At 35.8% G+C, this 20,521-nt stretch overlaps 1 protein-coding gene across 1 annotated transcript; it reads right to left on the bottom strand.

The window, feature by feature from the left end:
- Positions 1-10,572: 10,572 nt before the first annotated feature.
- On the bottom strand, positions 10,573-11,272 carry LOC125590482 (secreted RxLR effector protein 161-like). The gene is made up of 2 exons (XM_048764061.1): positions 10,683-11,272; positions 10,573-10,594 (listed from the first exon to the last, which is right to left on the bottom strand). Exons 1-2 carry the CDS (start codon positions 11,270-11,272, stop codon positions 10,573-10,575), a joined length of 612 nt encoding a protein of 203 aa, XP_048620018.1.
- Positions 11,273-20,521: the final 9,249 nt, after the last annotated feature.

Below are 20,521 nucleotides of genomic sequence, written 5' to 3'. Positions count from 1 at the left end.
GGTTCTTTCTTTGCGTAAAATCGGTTTTGGTTTTATGTTTTGAGTTGTGTTTTTCTTTAGACCATTATAATAATAATAAGGTGGTCATGCTACTTATACACAGCTAAAAGACTTGACTCTTGGTCCAAATTCATTCATAGTTTTATCATAGAACTAGAACAAAATCTGCGCCTTGAACGGGTTGAGTATCGTATATAGAATTTGTTTTTTTTTCTCTTACAAAGATTATTGAATCTGCTTTTCCTTGAAAAAGGATGATTGAAGGATATATTTCTATATACTTATGCAAATATGAAAACAAATATATCATTACCATTTAATCATGGTTCTTTGAACTAGATTTCACATACAAATCCGATCCAGTAAAAGTCCATTCTGATTAACCCGACTTTAAATATTCACATCCCAATTGATTAGAGTCTAACCTTTAATACTACCTCAAACGCGACGATTAGATAAGAATGAATCAAAATCATATAAGATTTGAGGTGGCATGCTTCGAGACAGCAAAGATTAGATAAGACCGTATCAAATTAGTTCCACAAAAGTTAAATATCTCCATAATAATATTTTGAAAGTCAATTTCATATATATACCGCACTTGTGTTAAATTTAAAAACGGCTAATTACTAAATTATCCCTAATAAATTACAAAATTTATATTTAATACCACCATTATTATTTTATTTTATTTTTGATAATTTTGTCACTTTAATTTTAAAATTTAAAAATGCGTTAATATATATATTTTTCATAAAAAGGAAAGTTCACAAAAATAAGATTCATATATATTAAAAAATGTATAATTTCCTTTTTAAAACAATCTCACACATCATAATAGATTTTTTAAAGGTAATTTTTCCAATTAGATTTTAATTTTAAATTATTTTTCTTTACACTGGTTTCCAAATAACATATATAAAATGAAATATCTTTCTAAAATAAAAAGTGTTATGTTTTATATATATATACTTGATTTCATAAAAAACTTCCAAAAATACCTATCATACTTTAGTTTGTAAAAGAATATCATTTTAAACATTCTTTTATAAACTAAAAATCTGAAAGAAAAAAAATTGGTGTATCTTAAAAAAAAATTAATTAATATTTAAAATGATCTTAAGAAGCCTAAAAAATATTAGAAAAAATAAGTAAGAGATTTGTTTACAATAAACCTATTTTAATAAAATAACTAGATTCTTACCTGCGTTAAACGCGAGTTATATTTTTATTATGTTAAATTATTTGAATTTTAAATTTATTTTTGTATAAGAAAATTATATTGTTATTAACTGTTTATTTCAAATATTTGATTTGTTATGATAAATAATATATTAAACATATCATTTTATTTTTACTATATTTTTTAAAAAAAATATTTTATATTTGTGAACATAAACTGAAAAGGTATTTTAAAATGTTAAATATACTAATTCTTGAACACATGAAAAGTAAACTAGTACAAACTTCAAAATTTTATTATAGCGCATATTAATTATGTTTTAACTTCTAATCCAAGTTTTAAATTCAAAATCATAATTTAATAATAATATATAATATTTTTAATTTAAAAATAGTAATTATAAAATATATAATATTATTCATAAACATAAGAAGCCCTTTATATATAGGAATTTACAAAGAGAAAAAATAAAAGATTACAAATATGAAAATAGTACAAATCATAAATCAATAAAAAAAAAAACTAGGGTTTCCTCTCTCTCTAGCCGCCGGCTCTCTCTCTCTAACATATGGGCCGGCTATGGACATCCACAATATGAATTATAACACTTCCCCTTGGATGCCATAACTATACAGAGTTTGTAATACGCTTTGGATGTTGCCTCATTAAAACTTTATCAGGAAAACTCAGTGGGACAAAACCATGATGAAGGAAAAAGAGTACAACACGTATTACTCCCCCTGATATGAACATCATTGAAGGTCTTTAAGTCGACGCATCCCAATCTGATTTTGTGAACATGTCGGCTGAGTTGTCGCTGGAACGCACTTGGACCACTTGGACCTCTCCGGCTTTCTGCAACTCGTGAGTGAAGAAGAACTTGGGCAAAATGTGATTCGTCCTGTCTCCTTTGATGTAGCCGTCTTTGAGCTGAGCAATGCACGCTGCATTGTCCTCATACATCACGGTCGGTTCCTTGACTTCGGACATCCCACAATCTGATCGGTTATGTTGGGTCATCGACCTCAACCAGACACACTCACGGCTCGCTTAATGGATAGCCAAGATTTCCGAATGATTAGATGATGTAGCCGCGATCGTCTGCTTCATGGAACGCCATGATATGGTCGTACCTCCATGTGTAAATACATAGCCTGTCTGTGATCGAGCATTGTGTGGATCTGATAGATAACCTGCATCAGCAAAACCAACTAATCTTTGTTTTGGTTAGTATAAAATAGACCCAAGTCTTTCGTTCCTTGCAGGTAACGAAGAACATGTTTAATCCCGTTCCAGTGCCTTTGGGTCGGACAAGAGCTAAATCTAGATAATAGATTCACGGCAAAACATATATCAGGCCGTGTGTGACTTGCCAAATACATTAAAGCTCCTATGGCACTGAGATATGACACTTCGGGACCAAGGACATCTTCATCGTCCATCTTGGGACGGAAGGGATCAGTGTCCAGGCCGAGGGACCTCACGACCATGAGGCTGCTTAAAGGGTGAGACTCGGTCATATTAAACCTCTTGAGTACTTTTTCTGTATATGTCATTTGATGCACAAGGATTCCATCATTTATGTACTCAAGCTGTAATCCCAAACAGAATTTCGTTTTTCCAAGATCTTTCATTTCGAATTCTTTCTTAAGATATTCAACTGTTTGGGAAATCTCTCCAGAGGTTCCTAGGATATTCAGATCATCAACATACACTGCTATGATCACAAAGCCCTTATTGTCGAATTTCTTTATGAACATGCATGAACTGATTGGGTCGTTTTTATAGCCCTCTTTCACTAGGTACTCACTCAGTCTATTGTACCACATTCGACCTGATTGTTTCAATCCATAAAGAGAATTATTCAACTTTATACAATGTTGTTCTCGAGAACTCTCTTTGTTTTTTAATTCAATACCCTCTGAGACTTTCATATAAATTTCATTATCCAGTGGCCCATATAAGTATGCAGTTACAACATCCATTAACCGCAAGTCTAATTTTTCTCTTATAGTCAGACTTATCAGGAATCTAAAAGTAGTAGCATCCACCACAGGGGAGTATGTCTCCTCATAATCTATTCATAGTCTTTGTGAGAATTCTTGTGCAACAAGCCGTGCTTTATATCTAACGACATTACCATGTTCGTTTCTCTTTCTCACAAAGACCCACTTATGGCCGACTGGTTTAACATCATAAAGTGTCCGGACTATTGGTCCAAAGACATCTCTCTTCTTTAAAGAGTTTAACTCCACGTTTATAGCTTCTTTCCATTTGATCCAATCTGATCGTTGAGTGCACTCATAAATAGACGTGGGTTCATGATCCTCATTATCATCCATGATTTCAAGTGCTACATTGCATGCAAATATATCATCAATGTCGACATTCTTTATGTTCCATTGTATCCCAGACAAGACAGAGTTTATTGATATCTCATTATTATCAGGACCTTTAGTACCTTGAATCTTGGCGTCCCAAGAATCAATATTAGATACATCAGGGCCGTCCGCATCTAAGCATTCATGATCGGCCGCGATCACTATTAGGGTTTTAGGATCGGCCGCAGCTAAGTCCCGGGATTTAGGAACGGCCACGGTCGTGTTTAGGGTTTTAACAACCTCGGTTTCAATCTCTGCACCTTTCTTAGTTTTCCGAGGGTTCTTATCTTTGGAACCTATTGGTCTACCACGTTTCAAACGTTGTCTAGACTCTGTAGCAACTTGAATGTGTCCCTCTTGAACATCAATTCTTATTGGTGCATTAGCAGCTGGTATATATTACTTAGTCACTCTTTTCGGGTCAGCAAAGGAATCTGGCAATTGATTAGCTAGCTTTTGTAAATGTATATTCTTTTGGACTTCTAAATCACACTCTTGAGTCCGAGGATCTTGCCAAGATAAGGATGTTTGATTCCATGTAATTTCTTTTACCAGTTTACTGCTATCTCCCCCTAATGTTGGATGTTCGGATTCATCAAAGTGACAATCCGCATACCTGGCCTTAAATAAATCACCCGTAGTTGGCTCAAGTTATTTTATAATCGTGGGAGAATCATATCCAACATATATCCCTATCCTCCTTTGAGGTCCCATCATTGTTCTCTGTGGTGGTGCAATTGGCACATAGACGGCACATCCAAATGTCTTAAGATGAGATATGTCTGGCTCATGACCCGTAAGCAATTGTAATGGGGAATATCTATGTTCACTAGACGGTTTTATATGAATCAGTTCGGCCGCGTGTCCCCAAACTGTGGCCGGAAGCTTAGACCTCATAAGCAATGGTCTAGCTATTAGTTGAATTCGTTTTATGAATGATTCGGCCAAGCCATTTTCTGTATGTACATGTGCCACGGAGTGTTCCACACTTACCCCCATGGACATACAGTAATCATTAAACGCTTGGGACGTGAACTCACCAGCATTGGTCTCTATCATTCCGACCTTAGCATAGTAAAAGGCCAGTAGAGAGCGCATGTATAGACTCTAGGACCTTCTTATAGCCTTGGCCGATCTCTATGATCTGAAGGTACTCTTTGTATCCTTCGTCCTTAGTCTCAATATGAAAGCCATTCATTTGAATGTCTTTAAAGCTCAATAGGCTTCTCTTAGAGCTGTGTGAACACAATGCATCAGATATCTCTAGATGTGCACCCTTAGGCAACATGATATTAGCCTGGTCGTAGCCCTCTATGAGACTTTAGAGACTTTTATATCAAAAACTTTCATTCATTAATAAAATAAGTTCAAAGCAATCAAAACATAGAAAACACAAAGCAAATAACACAAAAACATAGATGTCGAATTCAACTTCATTCTTTTAAACAATCAGACGTTTCATACTCCATGAGATCGTCTTGTTCATGATTGAAATCATCTTCACCATCTTGATAAGTCATATGAGCTTCAGGATTCTTCTCTTTCAAACTCTCTTGGTAGAGGTCAACGAGATGTTTGAGAGTCCTACATGTCTTAGCCCAATGATTATCCATACCACATCTATGGCACACGGATTTGGTCAAGTTTTGTGGTTTAAATGATGTACCACGGCCTCGGCCATGACCACAGCCTCCATAAGAGTTTCCTTGGCCACGGCTATATGAGTTGCCTCGGCCTCGACCAAACGAGTTGCAGCCTCGACCACCACGTCCATGCCATTTTCCACGACCACGGCCGTGTTGGCTATCACTCTAGACATGGTTTGACTCTTTCTTATCCTCTACGGCCGCATGTGCCTCAGGTAATGGGTTTGTTCCAGGAGGTCTCAATTCACTGTTTCTCATCAACAGTTCATCGTTCTGCTCAGCGAGCAAGAGATCAGATTAGCATAAGTTGTGAAGCCCTCCTCTCGGTAATGTTGTTGTAACAACACATTGCTTGTGTGGAAGGTGGAAAAGGTTTTCTCAAGCATATCCTTATCCGTTATATCCTCACCACACGGTTTCAATTTAGAAACTATCTTAAACAGGACCGAGTCCACGGACTTGAAGTCTTGGATTCTGAGATTCCTCCAATCATACATAGCCTTTGGTAATAACACCGTTCTCTGGTGATCATATCTCACTTTCAACTCTGTCCAAAGGTCTAGTGGATTCTCAATAGTCAAATACTGATCTTTGAGACTCTCAATAAGATGATGGCGTATAATTAATATAGCTCCATATCTATCTTTCTCACTTGCATTATTGCCCTCAGTGATATATTCACCGAGTCCTTTGGATTTTAGGATGATCTTAGCATCAAGTGCCCATTGCAAGTAATTATCTCAAGAGAGATTTAGGGCAGCAAAATCCAAGTTGTTGATTTTCGACATCTGAAATCATATATTTCATTCTAAGGATTTATAATGTTCTTATAATGCATACAGGACAATCAGATATATAATGCAAATTGGTCACACGACCAAACGGATATGATGCATTTAGTTCATACGATTATGCATGCATGATATGCTAACAAGCCTCTCGGCCATGACTAGGAACAAGCCGCACGGCTACTGGATGCAATCAATTTGTATTATGCATGCATGATTGAAACAAGCCGCACGACTACATGATGTTTTCAAGCAATGTTCATTCGTTACCATCCTAGCACACGTTTCTAAGTGTAATTGCAATCAATCAATGTGATCAAATTAGGGTTTCAATATAAACAGGATGGTCGAACACATAATCTAGTAGGCGGTTTCAATCTAGCATTCGAATCAATCTAACATATTATTTTAATTTCAAATCCGGATCAAGCAACAATTTCGATCAAACAATCAAGCTAGAATTTGATTTCTATTTCAAAGCATTAGGGTTTCAAGCAATACGATTTCGATTTTAATTCATTCAATCAATCAATATCAATTATGAATTTATCAATCCTAGCAAATGATTTATATATGTGATCATATTCAAATTCATTCAAGCAATGAAGTAATCAATTGATTTAAAATATTAGGGTTTCGAGTTCAATCAATCAAGGCTAGCAATACGATTTCAATATGATCAAATTCAATCTCAATCAACATTCAAGCAATCAATCAATTTTAATTTAGAACATATATCATACGATTAAGGTTTATATAAAATCGATCATCATGCATAGTATGCATTATGCATGTATGCGGCTAAGGATAAAGGAATTGGGGTATCGAACTTATGATTATGAGCTTTGATTTACTCATTAGGGTTTTGATCTATTACCCTATGGTTTTGATTTCAATAGATATATTATACGATTTTGAAACATATAGAATTAGGGTTTATCGATTTTAATAGTTTCAATTCATATCTATCAATCAACATTCGATTATGGGTTCTTATTAAGGTTTCGAATTACCTTAACCTCAAGTAGGGTTGAATGGACCACCAAAAAGATGAACCGCGAGCTGGAACTGATCGGGACACGAGCTGATGTTGTCGCGAGCTGAACACGAACGGATTGAGGCTGTTCGGGGACGCGAGCTGTCCGGGTCGCGAACTGTCCTTGTGCTGATCGGGAACGCCTTGAGCTGAGTTTCGGATCGCGGACAGGAGCTTGCTAAGGATCGTCGGATGCGAGCTGTCCTTCGGGAACGCGAGCTGGCTGAGATCGTCTTAGGTTAGGACGTGATTAGGTTAAAGCTTGGATCGGGAAGGTTCGCGATCGGTAAGGGTGTTCGCTGAGAAGATTAAGGTTCAAGCCGGCTAGGGTTTTAGGGTTTATCGATTTGGCTTTTTAACTTAGGGTTTTTAGATTCTATCGTGCTGATAACGTGTTATGAAACTAGAGAATGAAATCTATGTTTCTGTATTATTCATAAACATAAGGAGCCCATTATATATAGGGAATTACAAAGAGAGAAAAGGAAAGACTACAAATATGGAATAATACAAATCATAAATCAATAAGGAAAAAGGAAACTAGGGTTTCCTCTCTCTCTAGCCTCCGGCTCTCCCTCTAACATATGAGCCGTCTATGGACATCCACAATATGAATATAACATATTTCATTTAGTTAGAATTGGTTAAGGATAATAATTTTGATCCGTAAATTTCTGGTTATGTTTGTTAGAATCATTTTGTAAGTATATTTGGATATATACTAAATTTAAGAATATCTAAACTATTAAAATAGAAGTACAAATAGTATTTAACCCTCAATTTTCCACAAAAATTACATCCTTATGCCACTGCCCTTTAAACACAGTCGTTTTATCCTTTATTTTTTTATTTAAAATTCGTTCAATTTACATTCTCTACACGTTATATTTGTGTGTTTGTTTCTGAGCCGTTCTATTGTTTTGGGCTTATAATATATTTGGCCCATATCATTATCACATTTTATATTTTTTCAATCCAAACACAGAAAACCAATTACGAGTTGTTAAAAATATTGCTAACCCATTTCAAACCAAACTATTGATTATTGAACATAAGTTTACAAAATGCTCTTCATAGCAAAACATATCTACACCACTATATTCACATTGTCGATTACTTATGCATGATATAATTAATAGTAAGTAGATAAACAGCGGATAATATCCTTTATGACTATGCAGACCAAGATTTTGTATATTAATTTTATGATGGTATGGTTTTGCGAATTTATGGTTTAGGTATTTATTTCAAATACTTATTTATGTAACTTAGATTTTATCTGCCTATAAAATCAGACACCTAATCATACTGTTTTCCTTCCAAAATACAAGACGTTTCCAAAAACGATTCCTAAATTTTCGTTAATTCAAAAACAAATCAACATCCAACTTTTTTTCCTAATTCTACGCAGTTTGCATATCAAAAAAAGGGATCAAATAAATAACAGAATCACGAAATTCTGTTTAAAAAACTTGCGAACCACGTAATGCTTATCTCTAAAGATTGTATATTTTGTTTTCCCTATTAGAGAATAAATAAGGAATGTACAATCTTAAACTATTAAAATAAAAGTACAAATTTGAATTGAACCTAAGTTTTTCTAAATAATTACGATTTAATGCCACTGCCCTAACTATATTAAAACAAACCATCATTTTCTTAGTACGGATTAGATTACGCATGTTGAACGTTGGCTCTCCCTGCTCTTCAGTAGATGATGGGAATATAATCGGATCACCGCAGTCAATAACACAATGACAGCGGTTGCAAAGGTGATCGATGGGTATCTTTCTGAAGTTGAACTAACCATTTGTGATTTCTTATTTGTAAAGTTTTGTTGTCTCCATTTGTGATTAGGTGGAACGCACTTGGCTCTCCGAATGTCCAATAACATGCAAACCAAAGTAAACAATATTATTATTTACTTTAGTATAAAGATCAACGAGAGCAGATGTACAATAATTTATGAAAAGATAATTCATGTGATTTATTCTGCAATTAACCCATATGATGTTCACATGAAAAAAGAAACAAATTATGAATGGAATCACTTACTCTGCTCATGGCTTGTCTATAGTTCTAACCACATCCCTTTTCCATGAAAAAAACAAAATCTGTTTGCTTATCAAGTTGGGTTTAAAACGATTTTTTTTTTTTAATATTAGGGCCCATGTTTGCTATTATTATATCATAATTACCCATTTATATTACTTGTATGATTAAGTGGGTTTAGACAATGGATCAATATAAAACCCAAGAATACGTATATATAATTAAAATTAGTAAAGAAATTAACCTATTTTATCTAATATAATTTAAATTCTAACATATTGCAGAGAGTACTTATTTGTTTCAAAATCGACATATAGATATATATAAACAACTAAAAAAATGACAATTAAAAATAATTAATAAAATTGATGCATATAAACTATAAAATTATATTAAACATCTATGAAATATTGGTATGTGGTAAAATATATACTATCAATTATTTCTGAAAAAAATTGAACGATGTGAAAGTTAGAAAAACACCCGTGCGGGCGCACGGGTCATAATCTAGTACTCTTTTAAAACATGAGCTATATTGTATAAACAAATAATAAGGAATTCTATAATTATTTTTAAAAAAGTTGAACATGTACAACATTTTTAAGTAGATAAAAAATAAGAATCTATTTTAATTGATTAGATTACATAATGTTTTTAGATAACATCTGCTGAGATATTTTAATGAACTAAAAGTATTATACCATGCCATTTAAAAATTATTTTTTACATAATAATTTTTAATTTTTTAAAAAAAATCTTATAAAAACCGAATCAATAAAAAAATAATTACAAAATATAATAGTTTTTTCACTTGATTTGATTACTTAATTGAGAACCCATCAACATTTCATCTTCTTTTCTTTTTTTATTCTAAAAACATATATTAAATAATGCAACATTTAATGAAAATACATTTAAAATATAAGAATTTGTTGTGTACAAGAGTGAAATCGTGTGTCTCTTGTCTTATTAATCTCTGAATCAAAGTGTTCCCTTATATAGGGGATACAAGGGATAGACAAAAAGGAAAGTATCCAAATCATAAACCTAGAGTGAAAAGGAAAACCTCCTAATAGATAAACATGAAAGATAAATGGAAACGTCTAAACATAAGAGGCGGCCGACTCTCTCTCCTCTTGGGCCGCGGTCTCTCTCTCTCTCTATGGGCCTCGGTCTTGGCCATTGGCTTCTAGCAATCCACATTGTTCATAACACTCCCCCTTGGATGCTAGAACCATATGGGCTCGTATCATGCACGATGTTGCCTCGTTAAAACCTCTCTAGGAAAACCAAAAACCCAAGGTGGGAAAAAATGGAAACCGTAGACAGGAAAAAGAGTACAACGCATGACACTCCCCCTGATGAAGTCATCACTGCAGGTCCTTCAGGCGGCGCATCCCTATCTGATGAACCAGTTTCCTGAACGTTGAGGTTGGCAGAGACTTGGTGAAAAGGTCAGCTGAGTTGTCGCTGGATCGGACTTGGACTACTTGAACCTCCTTTGCCTTCTGCAAGTCGTGGGTGAAAAAGAACTTGGGCAGGATATGCTTGGTCCTGTCTCCCTTGATGTATCCTTCCTTGAGCTGAGCTATGCACGCTGCATTGTCCTCGTAGATGATCATTGGCTCCTCTTTCTCTTGTCCCACGGACAGACCACTCTCTTTCAAGACATGGCCGGTCATGCTCCTCAACCAAACAAGCTCACGGCTTGCCTCATATATTGCTATGATCTCGGCGTGATTAGACGATGTAGCAACTAAGGATTGCTTTGTTGAACGCCAGCATATTGCGGCTCCATTATGTGTAAACACATATCCTGTCTGAGATCTAGCCTGGTGTGGATCAGATAAGTATCCAGCATCCGCATATCCGACCATGTTCTCTCCTGGCCGGTTGGTATAGAACAAACCAAGGTCTTTTGTTCCTTTCAGATATCTGAACAGATGCTTCACACCATTCCAATGCCTTAAGGTCGGACATGATCCAAATCTGGATAATAAACTCACGGCAAAGCTTATGTCCGGTCTTGTATGACTAGCTAAATACATTAAGGCCCCAATGGCACTTAAGTAAGGCATGTCCGGTCCGAGTGCTTCCTCGTCCGGTTTCTTAGGTCCGAATGGATCCTTCTCGAGGTCTAAGGACCTCACGACCATAGGACACGGTAAGGGGTGTGCTTGGTCCATATTGAATTGCTTGAGTATCTTTTCTGTATAAGTTTCTTGATGCACAAGGATACCATTTTCTTTATACTCAAACTGTAATCCCAAACAGAACTTAGTTTTCCCTAAGTCTTTCATTTCGAATTCTTTCTTTAGACATTCGACGGTTTGGGAAATCTCTCCAGAGGTTCCTATTATGTTCAGGTCGTCCACGTAGACAGATATTATAACATAACCCTTGCTGTCGAATTTCTTTATGAATATACATGGACTTATTGGATCGTTCTTATAACCCTCTTTGGTTAGGTACTCGGATAGCCGGTTATACCACATTCGACCTGACTGTTTTAAGCCATATAAAGCTTTGTTCAGCTTAATGCAATGTTGTTCTCGAGAACCTTTCTTATCTTTGAGCTCAATACCCTCTGGAACTCTCATATGTATTTCGTTGTCCAGTGGTCCGTACAGGTATGCTGTAACTACATCCATTAGGCGCAAATCAATGTTCTCTCTCACGGCCAGACTGATTAAGTATCTCAATGTAGTCGCATCCACCACAGGGGAATAAGTTTCCTCATAGTCTATTCCTGGTCTTTGCGAGAATCCTTGTGCTACAAGCCGTGCTTTGTATCTCACTACTTCTCCTTTCTCATTTCTCTTCCTTACAAAGACCCATTTGTATCCCACTGGTTTGACATCTCTAGGTGTCAAGATTATAGGGCCAAAAACGCCTCTCTTTCTCAATGACTCTAACTCCACGTTTATAGCTTGTTTCCATTTGATCCAATCCGATCTTAGCATGCATTCTTGTATGGACGTGGGTTCTAGATCCTCATCTTTATCCATGATCTCAAGTGCTACCTTGTATGCAAATAAATCATCAACGTTGATATCTTTTCTGTTCCATTGTTTTCCAGACATCACATGGTTTATAGAGATCTCTTGATTGTCCGGTTCTGGTGTCCCGTGAAGTCCAGCGTCCCGGACCTCACTTGGAGGAACGACCGGATCATCGGGTGTGGACGGTTCACTCGGCTCAACCGTCATGGTCGGCTCGACCGTTCCATCTATGTCCTGGACGGTTTTCTTAATGCTCTCGGATCCAGCACCTTTCTTGGATTTCCGAGGCTGTTTGTCTTTGGAACCAATTGGTCTGCCACGTTTTAGACGTTGCCTAGACTCTGTAGCCACTTGACATTGTCCATCTTGGACGTCTAATCTTACAGGTGCATTACAAGCCGGGATGTGTGATATTGTCACTCTATTTGGGTCAGCAAATGTATCTGGCAATCTATTAGCTAGCTCTTGAAGATGTATTATCTTCTGGACTTCTAAATCACAATCTTTAGTCCGAGGATCTTGCCAAGATGTCGATGGTCTAAACCATTCTATTTCTTTTGTTATCAACCGGCTGTTATCTCCCCTTAAGGACGGATATGTGGACTCATCAAACTGTGAGTCTTCGTATCTGGCCTTAAACAAATCACCGGTTGTTGGCTCAAGATACTTTATAATACTTGGGGATTCATATCCTACGTATATTCCCATCCTCCTCTGCGGTCCCATCTTAGTTCTCTGTGGTGGAGTAATTGGAACGTAGACGGCACATCCAAATGTTTTGATGTGGGACACGTCTGGCTCATGACCCGTAAGTAATTGGGATGGTGAATATCTATGCTCACTAGATGGCCTGATGCGAATCAGTTCCGTAGCATGTAAAACCGCATGTCCCCATGCTGATACCGGAAGTTTAGACTTCATAAGTAATGGACGGGCTATCAGCTGGATACGTTTAATGAAAGATTCGGCCAAGCCATTCTGTGTATGGACATGTGCCACGGGGTGTTCTACTTTTATCCCCATGGACATACAATATTCATTAAACGCCTGGGACGTGAACTCACCAGCATTATCTAGACGTATAGTCTTGAGTGGAAAGTCTGGAAAATGTGCTCTCAGCCTTATCATCTGAGCAAGCAGCCGTGCAAAGGCTAGGTTCCGAGTGGACAACAGACATACATGCGACCATCTGGTCGATGCATCAATGAGGACCATGAAGTATCTAAACGTCCCACAAGGTGGGTGTATCGGTCCACATATGTCCCCTTGGATTCTTTCCAGAAAGTTTAAGGTTTCTTTATTAACCTTGGCTGGTGATGGCCTAGTTATGAGTTTCCCTTGTGCACATGCAGCACATGTGAGATTTCGTGGGATCACTCCTTTAAACGTGTGCCCTAATGAATTCATCATTAGTTTTCGCATCATTACTGTTCCGGGATGGCCAAGCCGGTTATGCCATAAAGTGAATAGCTCTGAGGTATTTGCCTCGACCATACTGATCCGTGCATAGTAAAGACCAGTAGACATTGCGGGCATGGTCTCTAGGATCTTTTTATTGCCTTTGGTGATCAAAGTTATGTTAAGGAATTCTTTGTTTCCTTCTTCCCATGTTTCAAGGTGAAAACCGTTCAACCTTATGTCCTTAAAACTCAATAAGCTTCTTCTAGAGCTTGGGGAATACAAGGCGGTTTTGATCTCTAGGTGAGTGCCTTTGGGCATCATCACATAGGCCTGGCCGTGACCTTCAATCAGGCTGGCCTCACCCGCAATGGTTTGTACCTTTGCACTTTGTAATGTGAGATTCATGAAATACCTTTTGTCTCTAAGGATCGTATGACTTGTGCCACTATCCACCACAAGTATACTCATCTCATCATTCATTTCTATAAGTAAAATTTACTAGACTTTAGAGACTTTGTAAAACTTATATTATAAATGTCATTTCATAAAATAAAAACACCAAATCAAAGACATAAAGCAATAAGACAATGTGATTCGAAAAACTACTAGTCCTTTAGACAATCAGAAGTTTCAAAATCCATTTGGTCATCTTTGTTGTCCCTGTCCGATTCATCATCAGCATCGTACCCATATCCTTTGTTATCATGATCGTTTTCTTGGATCATGTTTGCCTCCGGGTTCTTGTTCTTGATACTCTCTTGATAGAGTTCGCACAAGTGCTTTGGAGTTCTGCAGTTCTTGGCCCAATGATTGTCCATCCCGCATCTGTGACATAAGGACTTGGTCGTGTGAGATGGTTTGGATATGCCACCTCGTCCACGGCCATAACTCCCTCGGCCCCGACCGTAATTGGAACCACGACCACGGTTATTGTGGTTTCCTCTTCGGCCGGTTGAGTAGTTATCTCGACCGTTATGATTGTCACGCCTACGCCCCCTATACCCACCACGGCTATGACCGTATGGTTTCCTGTTGTCTTGGGCATAGTAGGTTTCTTTGGGATCTTTCTTTTCAATGTCATGGGCTTCGGGTAATGGTGCTGTCCCGGCCGGCCTAGCTCCACTGTTCTTCATGAGAAGCTCATTATTTGCCTCGGCCAAGAGTAGACAGGAGATCAGATCAGTGTATGTGGCAAAACCTTTTGTTCTATATTGCTGTTGCAACACAGAATTCGACTGATTGAAAGTCGTATAGGTCTTTTCAAGCATCATCACATCAGACACTTCTTCACCACACAGTCTTAGTATTGAGACGATTTTGAATAAGGCCGAGTTGTACTCATCCACGGACTTGAAGTCCATGAATCTGAGGTGCATCCAATCGTGCCTTGCCTTTGGAAGCAACACCATCTTTTGGTGATCATATCTGTGCCTTAAAGCATTCCAAAGATCCAATGGATTCTCAATCGTCATGTACTGATCCTTAAGACCTTCAATGAGATGATGGCGCATATAACATATGGCCCTGTATCTATTCTTTTCATTCTCATTACTGTCCTCGATGATAGTATCACCGAGTCCCTTGGATTTTAGACTAATCCTTGTGTCTAGCGCCCACTGTAAGTAATTGTCTCCGGAGAGATTCAGGGCTGCATAGTCTCTGTTTGCTATTTTCGACATCTGATCCACATTATCATACAAGACATTAGATTCATAATGGGATCACGTGGCCGCATGATATAAGCAAGCTCGGCCACAACACGTCTTATGCATTTATGATTTTCAAACAACTCTAATTCGACCATGGTGCTATCAAGCAAGCCGCACGGCTATATGATCAATCAATGGGTTCGGTTATGCAATTCTAAATTTACCATGGTGCGATCAATCCTAAAATCAATTCTACATGTTCTAGGATGATTAATGCCACACGGCCATATGAGTTTTTAATGCAATCAGATTCAAGATCATGTGTTTCTATATGCTGGCCGATCAGTTGTGAATGCAATACCATATTCGGATTCATGTAAAACGATCTAAGCATTCCTAGGGTTTCAATCTTTATGATTCTATCAACTTATGTTTAAGGTTTCAAGGCCTTAAGTATTTTCAGTTTCAGACAGATTAATTCAATCAATCTAATCATTCCTAAACCTCAATTCAAATCAAGCAATTAAGACAAGCAAGATCAATTATGAAATCGGACACTAGGTTCTTTTAGGGTTTAGGGTTTTCAATTCCATGATTAGGGTTTGTCAATTTCAGATTCAATCAATCAACAATCAAGACAGGTTCTAATAGGAATCGATTCATGTTTCTAGTTCTTAGAGATTGTCGATTTTAGTCTTAAGTTTCTTTTAGGGTTTTATGGTTTCCATAATGATGGAATTAGGGTTCTTACTATCTAAGTTCTCAGATTGTGTTTATACCTTAGTTTAGTAGGGGTTTATGAACCGGACCACCAGAGAACGGATGGAACTTCGAGCTGAGATGATCGGACGTCTGCTGCCTCCTATCGGGTCGCGGATGGAGTCGATCGCGGCTTGGAGGTGTCTCGGCTGTGAGCTGATCGGGGATCGGATCGTCTCGGGTCGTCTCGCGGGGTTCGGGTTCGATCGCGAGCTGGGTTGCGGTCCTTCTCGGTCTGGAACGTGATCTGAGAAGTTGAGATGGGTTTCTAAAGTTCTTGATGAACAAGGGACAAGATCAGGTTTTGGGTTTTGGTTTTGGATCGCCGGCTTAGACTTTTAGGTTTCTAGGTTTCGATTTAGGTCTCAGGGTTCAGAGGCTATCGTGCTGATAACGTGTTGTGTACAAGAGTGAAATCGTGTGTCTCTTGTCTTATTAATCTCTGAATCAAAGTGTTCTCTTATATAGGGGATACAAGGGATAGACAAAAAGGAAAGTATCCAAATCATAAACCTAGAGTGAAAAGGAAAACCTCCTAATAGATAAACATGAAAGATAAATGGAAACGTCTAAACATAAGAGGCGGCCGACTCTCTCTCCTCTTGGGCCGCGGTCTCTCTCTCTCTCTATGGGCCTCGGTCTTGGCCATTGGCTTCTAGCAATCCACATTGTTCATAACAGAATTAACAAAATTAATTTTAGGATATCTTGATTTGGATCAACAAACAATGGGGATTAAATAAAAACAATTATACATCCTAAATACATATATACAAATAACCAAACCAATATGAACTCATATATTTTTAGATTGTTCATAATAGCTTTTAATTTATATTTTATAAATCTATATTATAAAATTACTTATATTTTAAACTAAATTTAAAGTATTTACCAACTAGTGATACTTTTGTATGGCATTACAAATATTTACCTATTGTATAAATCAATACATCAACAACATGATTAACTGGTGAAGATCGACACCAATGATCTGTCTCAAAGTCGTTTCATAGAAAGCGTTTTGCTGAAAAATACTATGCACACCAAAAATAAAGCATTTTCTACGTAAATAGTGTCAGAATGTATAGCATTTAAAAAAAAAACTGTCAGAGAAGAGGATGCAAGGTGATGTGTGTTGTACCAAATATGATGCATAAAAGGAACTACAAAACCATGTGTTTTTTTGAATGTCTACCGGTGGTTCGAGTATGAGCATTTTCTAAGATTCAATCGAATCCATATACTTTTTTTCTCTCAATCAATTTTGCAAACATGGAACTTCTGTTTTTCAGAGTCTCTCCACAAATGAAAAATATGGATCATCTATATGAATCTGTTTATGTTGATGCCAAAAAAAAACATGATTAACCGAACCAATCCAAATTCGTATACTCAAATCAAATGTCTACATAAAACAGTAACATATTATTATTTATAATAATATAATATTTAATATATATTTATATTGGTTATGGAATGAATCAAACCATATTGATAAATGAAAACAATATAATAACATGAGCTCTTAAAAAATGATTTTATGTTCTCTTGACAGATCATGCGTTATGTTTCCAATTTATTTGTTAAGAAGTATATATCAAATCATTTATAGTCTCACTAAATATATTTACAAGTCTGAACGCCTTACCGCTTTCCTGCGTATTCGGTGTAGAGTCCGCATGGTACATGAATGTCTCTAGCCCGCTCAGAAATGCATTCGTCACTCTCCCTTCCGAATCTTTATGGGAATACATCCAACTTCGCAACTCGTAAATATTACCGCCATCCGCTTTTTTTTTTAGAATTTTTTTTCGGAATTTTGTTTTGGAAATTTTTTTGGAAATTGTTTTGGGAATTCTTTTTTTTTATAATTTTTCTGGAATTTTTTTTCTCAAATTTTTTTTCTTTTTTTCCTTTTTGTGTTGTGAGAGAATGAGTTGTGAGAAATAACATATATATATATAAAAATTCGAGTTTGGTAGGGGAAGTATAATAATGATTTTACTAGGGTTTTACATCTCTCTTACATCGGTTTTACAAGGAATTTACAACGAAATTAGACAATTTAAAGCGCATTGAATACACGTTTTTACGACTAATATTGCTCACGACGTACTTTCGTCGTAAATGTACAAGATATTTACGACGAAACCTTTTCCTTGTAATTTTACGTCTACGTTATGACGAATTTCTATTTCGTCGTAACATCCTCGTAAACTACTCGTAAGTTTACGAGGAAAAAATTTCCTCGTAACTTTTCGTCGTTACGGAAACGTTTTCTTGTAGTGTTGCGATTGTTTCTGATGTTGTTGTTCTAGTTTGGCTTGGTTATGTTCCCTTCAGGGTTGGGATCACTCAAGATTTTTGCTCCTTAGTTCAGCTTCAGTGTTACATTGTTCTATGGAAATGTGGTGAGTAGTTATTGGATCATCAGTCCCAACTCTAATTGCATTGTCTCTCTATATATTACTTGTCTAATGTTTTAAAATTTATCGGTTGTTTTGGTTAGTATCATGTTTCCCTCTTTTGGGCTATTGTCTCCCGAAATTTATTTATGTTCCACCGGCTTATGCATTCCACCTTGTATCTTTTCAGTGAATGAAATGAATTTTTGAGTTAAAAAATAGAGGTGAAAACGAAATTACATAAAAAGGAAATAGATAAATAATTTAGATAAACATAGTAACTTCGTTGAAAAAAAAAACATAGTAACTTCATTTAGAATTTGTTTTTCTTCTCTTGGTCCAAATTCATTAATAGCTTTTCAGTTTAGAAAAATTATAGAATATGATAATTCTCAAAAAAAAAAAAAGAGATTATAAATTATGTTCTTACCCTGAAAGAGGATGAATGAAAGATACAACTGCAAATTTGAAAAGAGAGACATGCACTACCAGTGATCTCTGCTGGAGTTGGATTTCACACACAAATTCGACTCACTGAAAGTCCATCCAGATCAAGAAAATTTTGAACATTCACAGCCGAATTGACTAAAATCCAGCTGTTCTCATCATATCTTTAAGGCCACTTAATTCGAACTTGATGTGGCGAGCTCTAAAACAACATAAATCAGATAAAACCGAGTCGAGATCAGTTTCCATGAAAAGTATATCTATTTAAGATATGAGGAGTTAGGTGTGGCATGTACAAAGTATGCGAAGTGATTGAGCTCGATCACTATAAGAAGGAAGAGTTGAGATCAGGAAAGATGATCACTTACTTTTGGTATAAATCACTAACACTTTTTGTTGAAAGTTTTTTCTTTTATCAAAGTTGAAAGTTCGTTCTTGTAATATTCAATCTTGTCACAAAATATTAATCCAATTCATCGGTTCATACTTTATAAAATTTCATTCATAAATAATCTCAACTCGTAGAAGAATAGTATTGACAAACAAAGTAACTTTATTTTAGAACTTTTTTTTTTCCTCTTGGCCAAAATTCATTAATAGCATTTTATTACAAGAGTTTGTGTTTTTTTCAATGTTCAAAAATTTAGTCACAACTATGCGCATGTCTAAGGGTCAAATCGGTCATGCCTTGAATAATATTTTAAAATCTGGTTTAAATCAGTTTTACCTGTTCTAAAGTAATTTAAATCGGTTTGAAAAAAGAAAAGGTAGTTCAAGTCGGTCTAAATCAGCATAACTCGATGTAAATTGGTTAAATCAAAGAACAAGGTTAATGCATTCTACAAGTTTTTTTTTTTTTTTTTTAAAAAAATTTCATGATTCGTCAAAATAATTTTACAATTAAATTCAAAAAATAAAAATATATAATAAATAAACCAATAATTTAATAACGTGTCTCGGCTCCGAATAACCGGCCTAGTTGATAAGTCTTATATAAAATGCATATATATATATATATATAGCCAAGCAATTTCTTTAACATTATAGAAGCTACTTTTGTTTTGAAATATGATGAATAAAAGCTATCTTTCTATATGAAAATATGAAAAAAAAATATGCATTACAATTTTATCATTGGAGTTGGATTTAACACACTACAAGAAATATGTACATTCTTAGCTCACGAAAAACGCTATAGTAGAGCTTTCATAGCGTTTTCTGTTATGCTATATCATCGGCAGCCATCATAGGTACCCCCTCTACGATAGCATTTTTTTTTTACGCTACGAAATGTGCAGATACGATAGCAATATTTAAATGATGTTATTAACTTACCTATAACACTATTTTGTTACAAATTGATTATCGATTTAAATATCGTGCTATGATAGATTCTTATACAATAGCAATTATATATTGTTATTATATTTTTTATTTATAGCACCGTTAAAATTATATTTATTATTATAAATTAAAACTAAAATTAATCCAAAATTAAAATTAAAATTAAAATTAAAATTGAATTATATTTATTAATTAAAATCAATTTACAAATAAAATAAGTTTTACAAAACTAAACCAGAAATTTTTAAAAAAAAGTAAACCAAATTGTTATTTCTAGAATTGCTCATCTTTATTATTTTATCATCTTTTACCGTTGAACTTTTTTTTGTATCGAGGTTCAACATCAATTTCATTGTGGTTGATTAAATTTTGTAATACGATTATTGCGATGGTAAAGTCTATATTATGTTCTTATTTTGGTGATG

The sequence above is a fragment of the Brassica napus genome, chromosome C7 (assembly GCF_020379485.1).
Source record: "Brassica napus cultivar Da-Ae chromosome C7, Da-Ae, whole genome shotgun sequence".
Classification (NCBI taxonomy): domain Eukaryota; kingdom Viridiplantae; phylum Streptophyta; class Magnoliopsida; order Brassicales; family Brassicaceae; genus Brassica; species Brassica napus.
The sequence above is the reverse complement of the archived record's forward strand: the minus strand, read 5'-3'. Positions and strand labels throughout refer to the sequence as shown.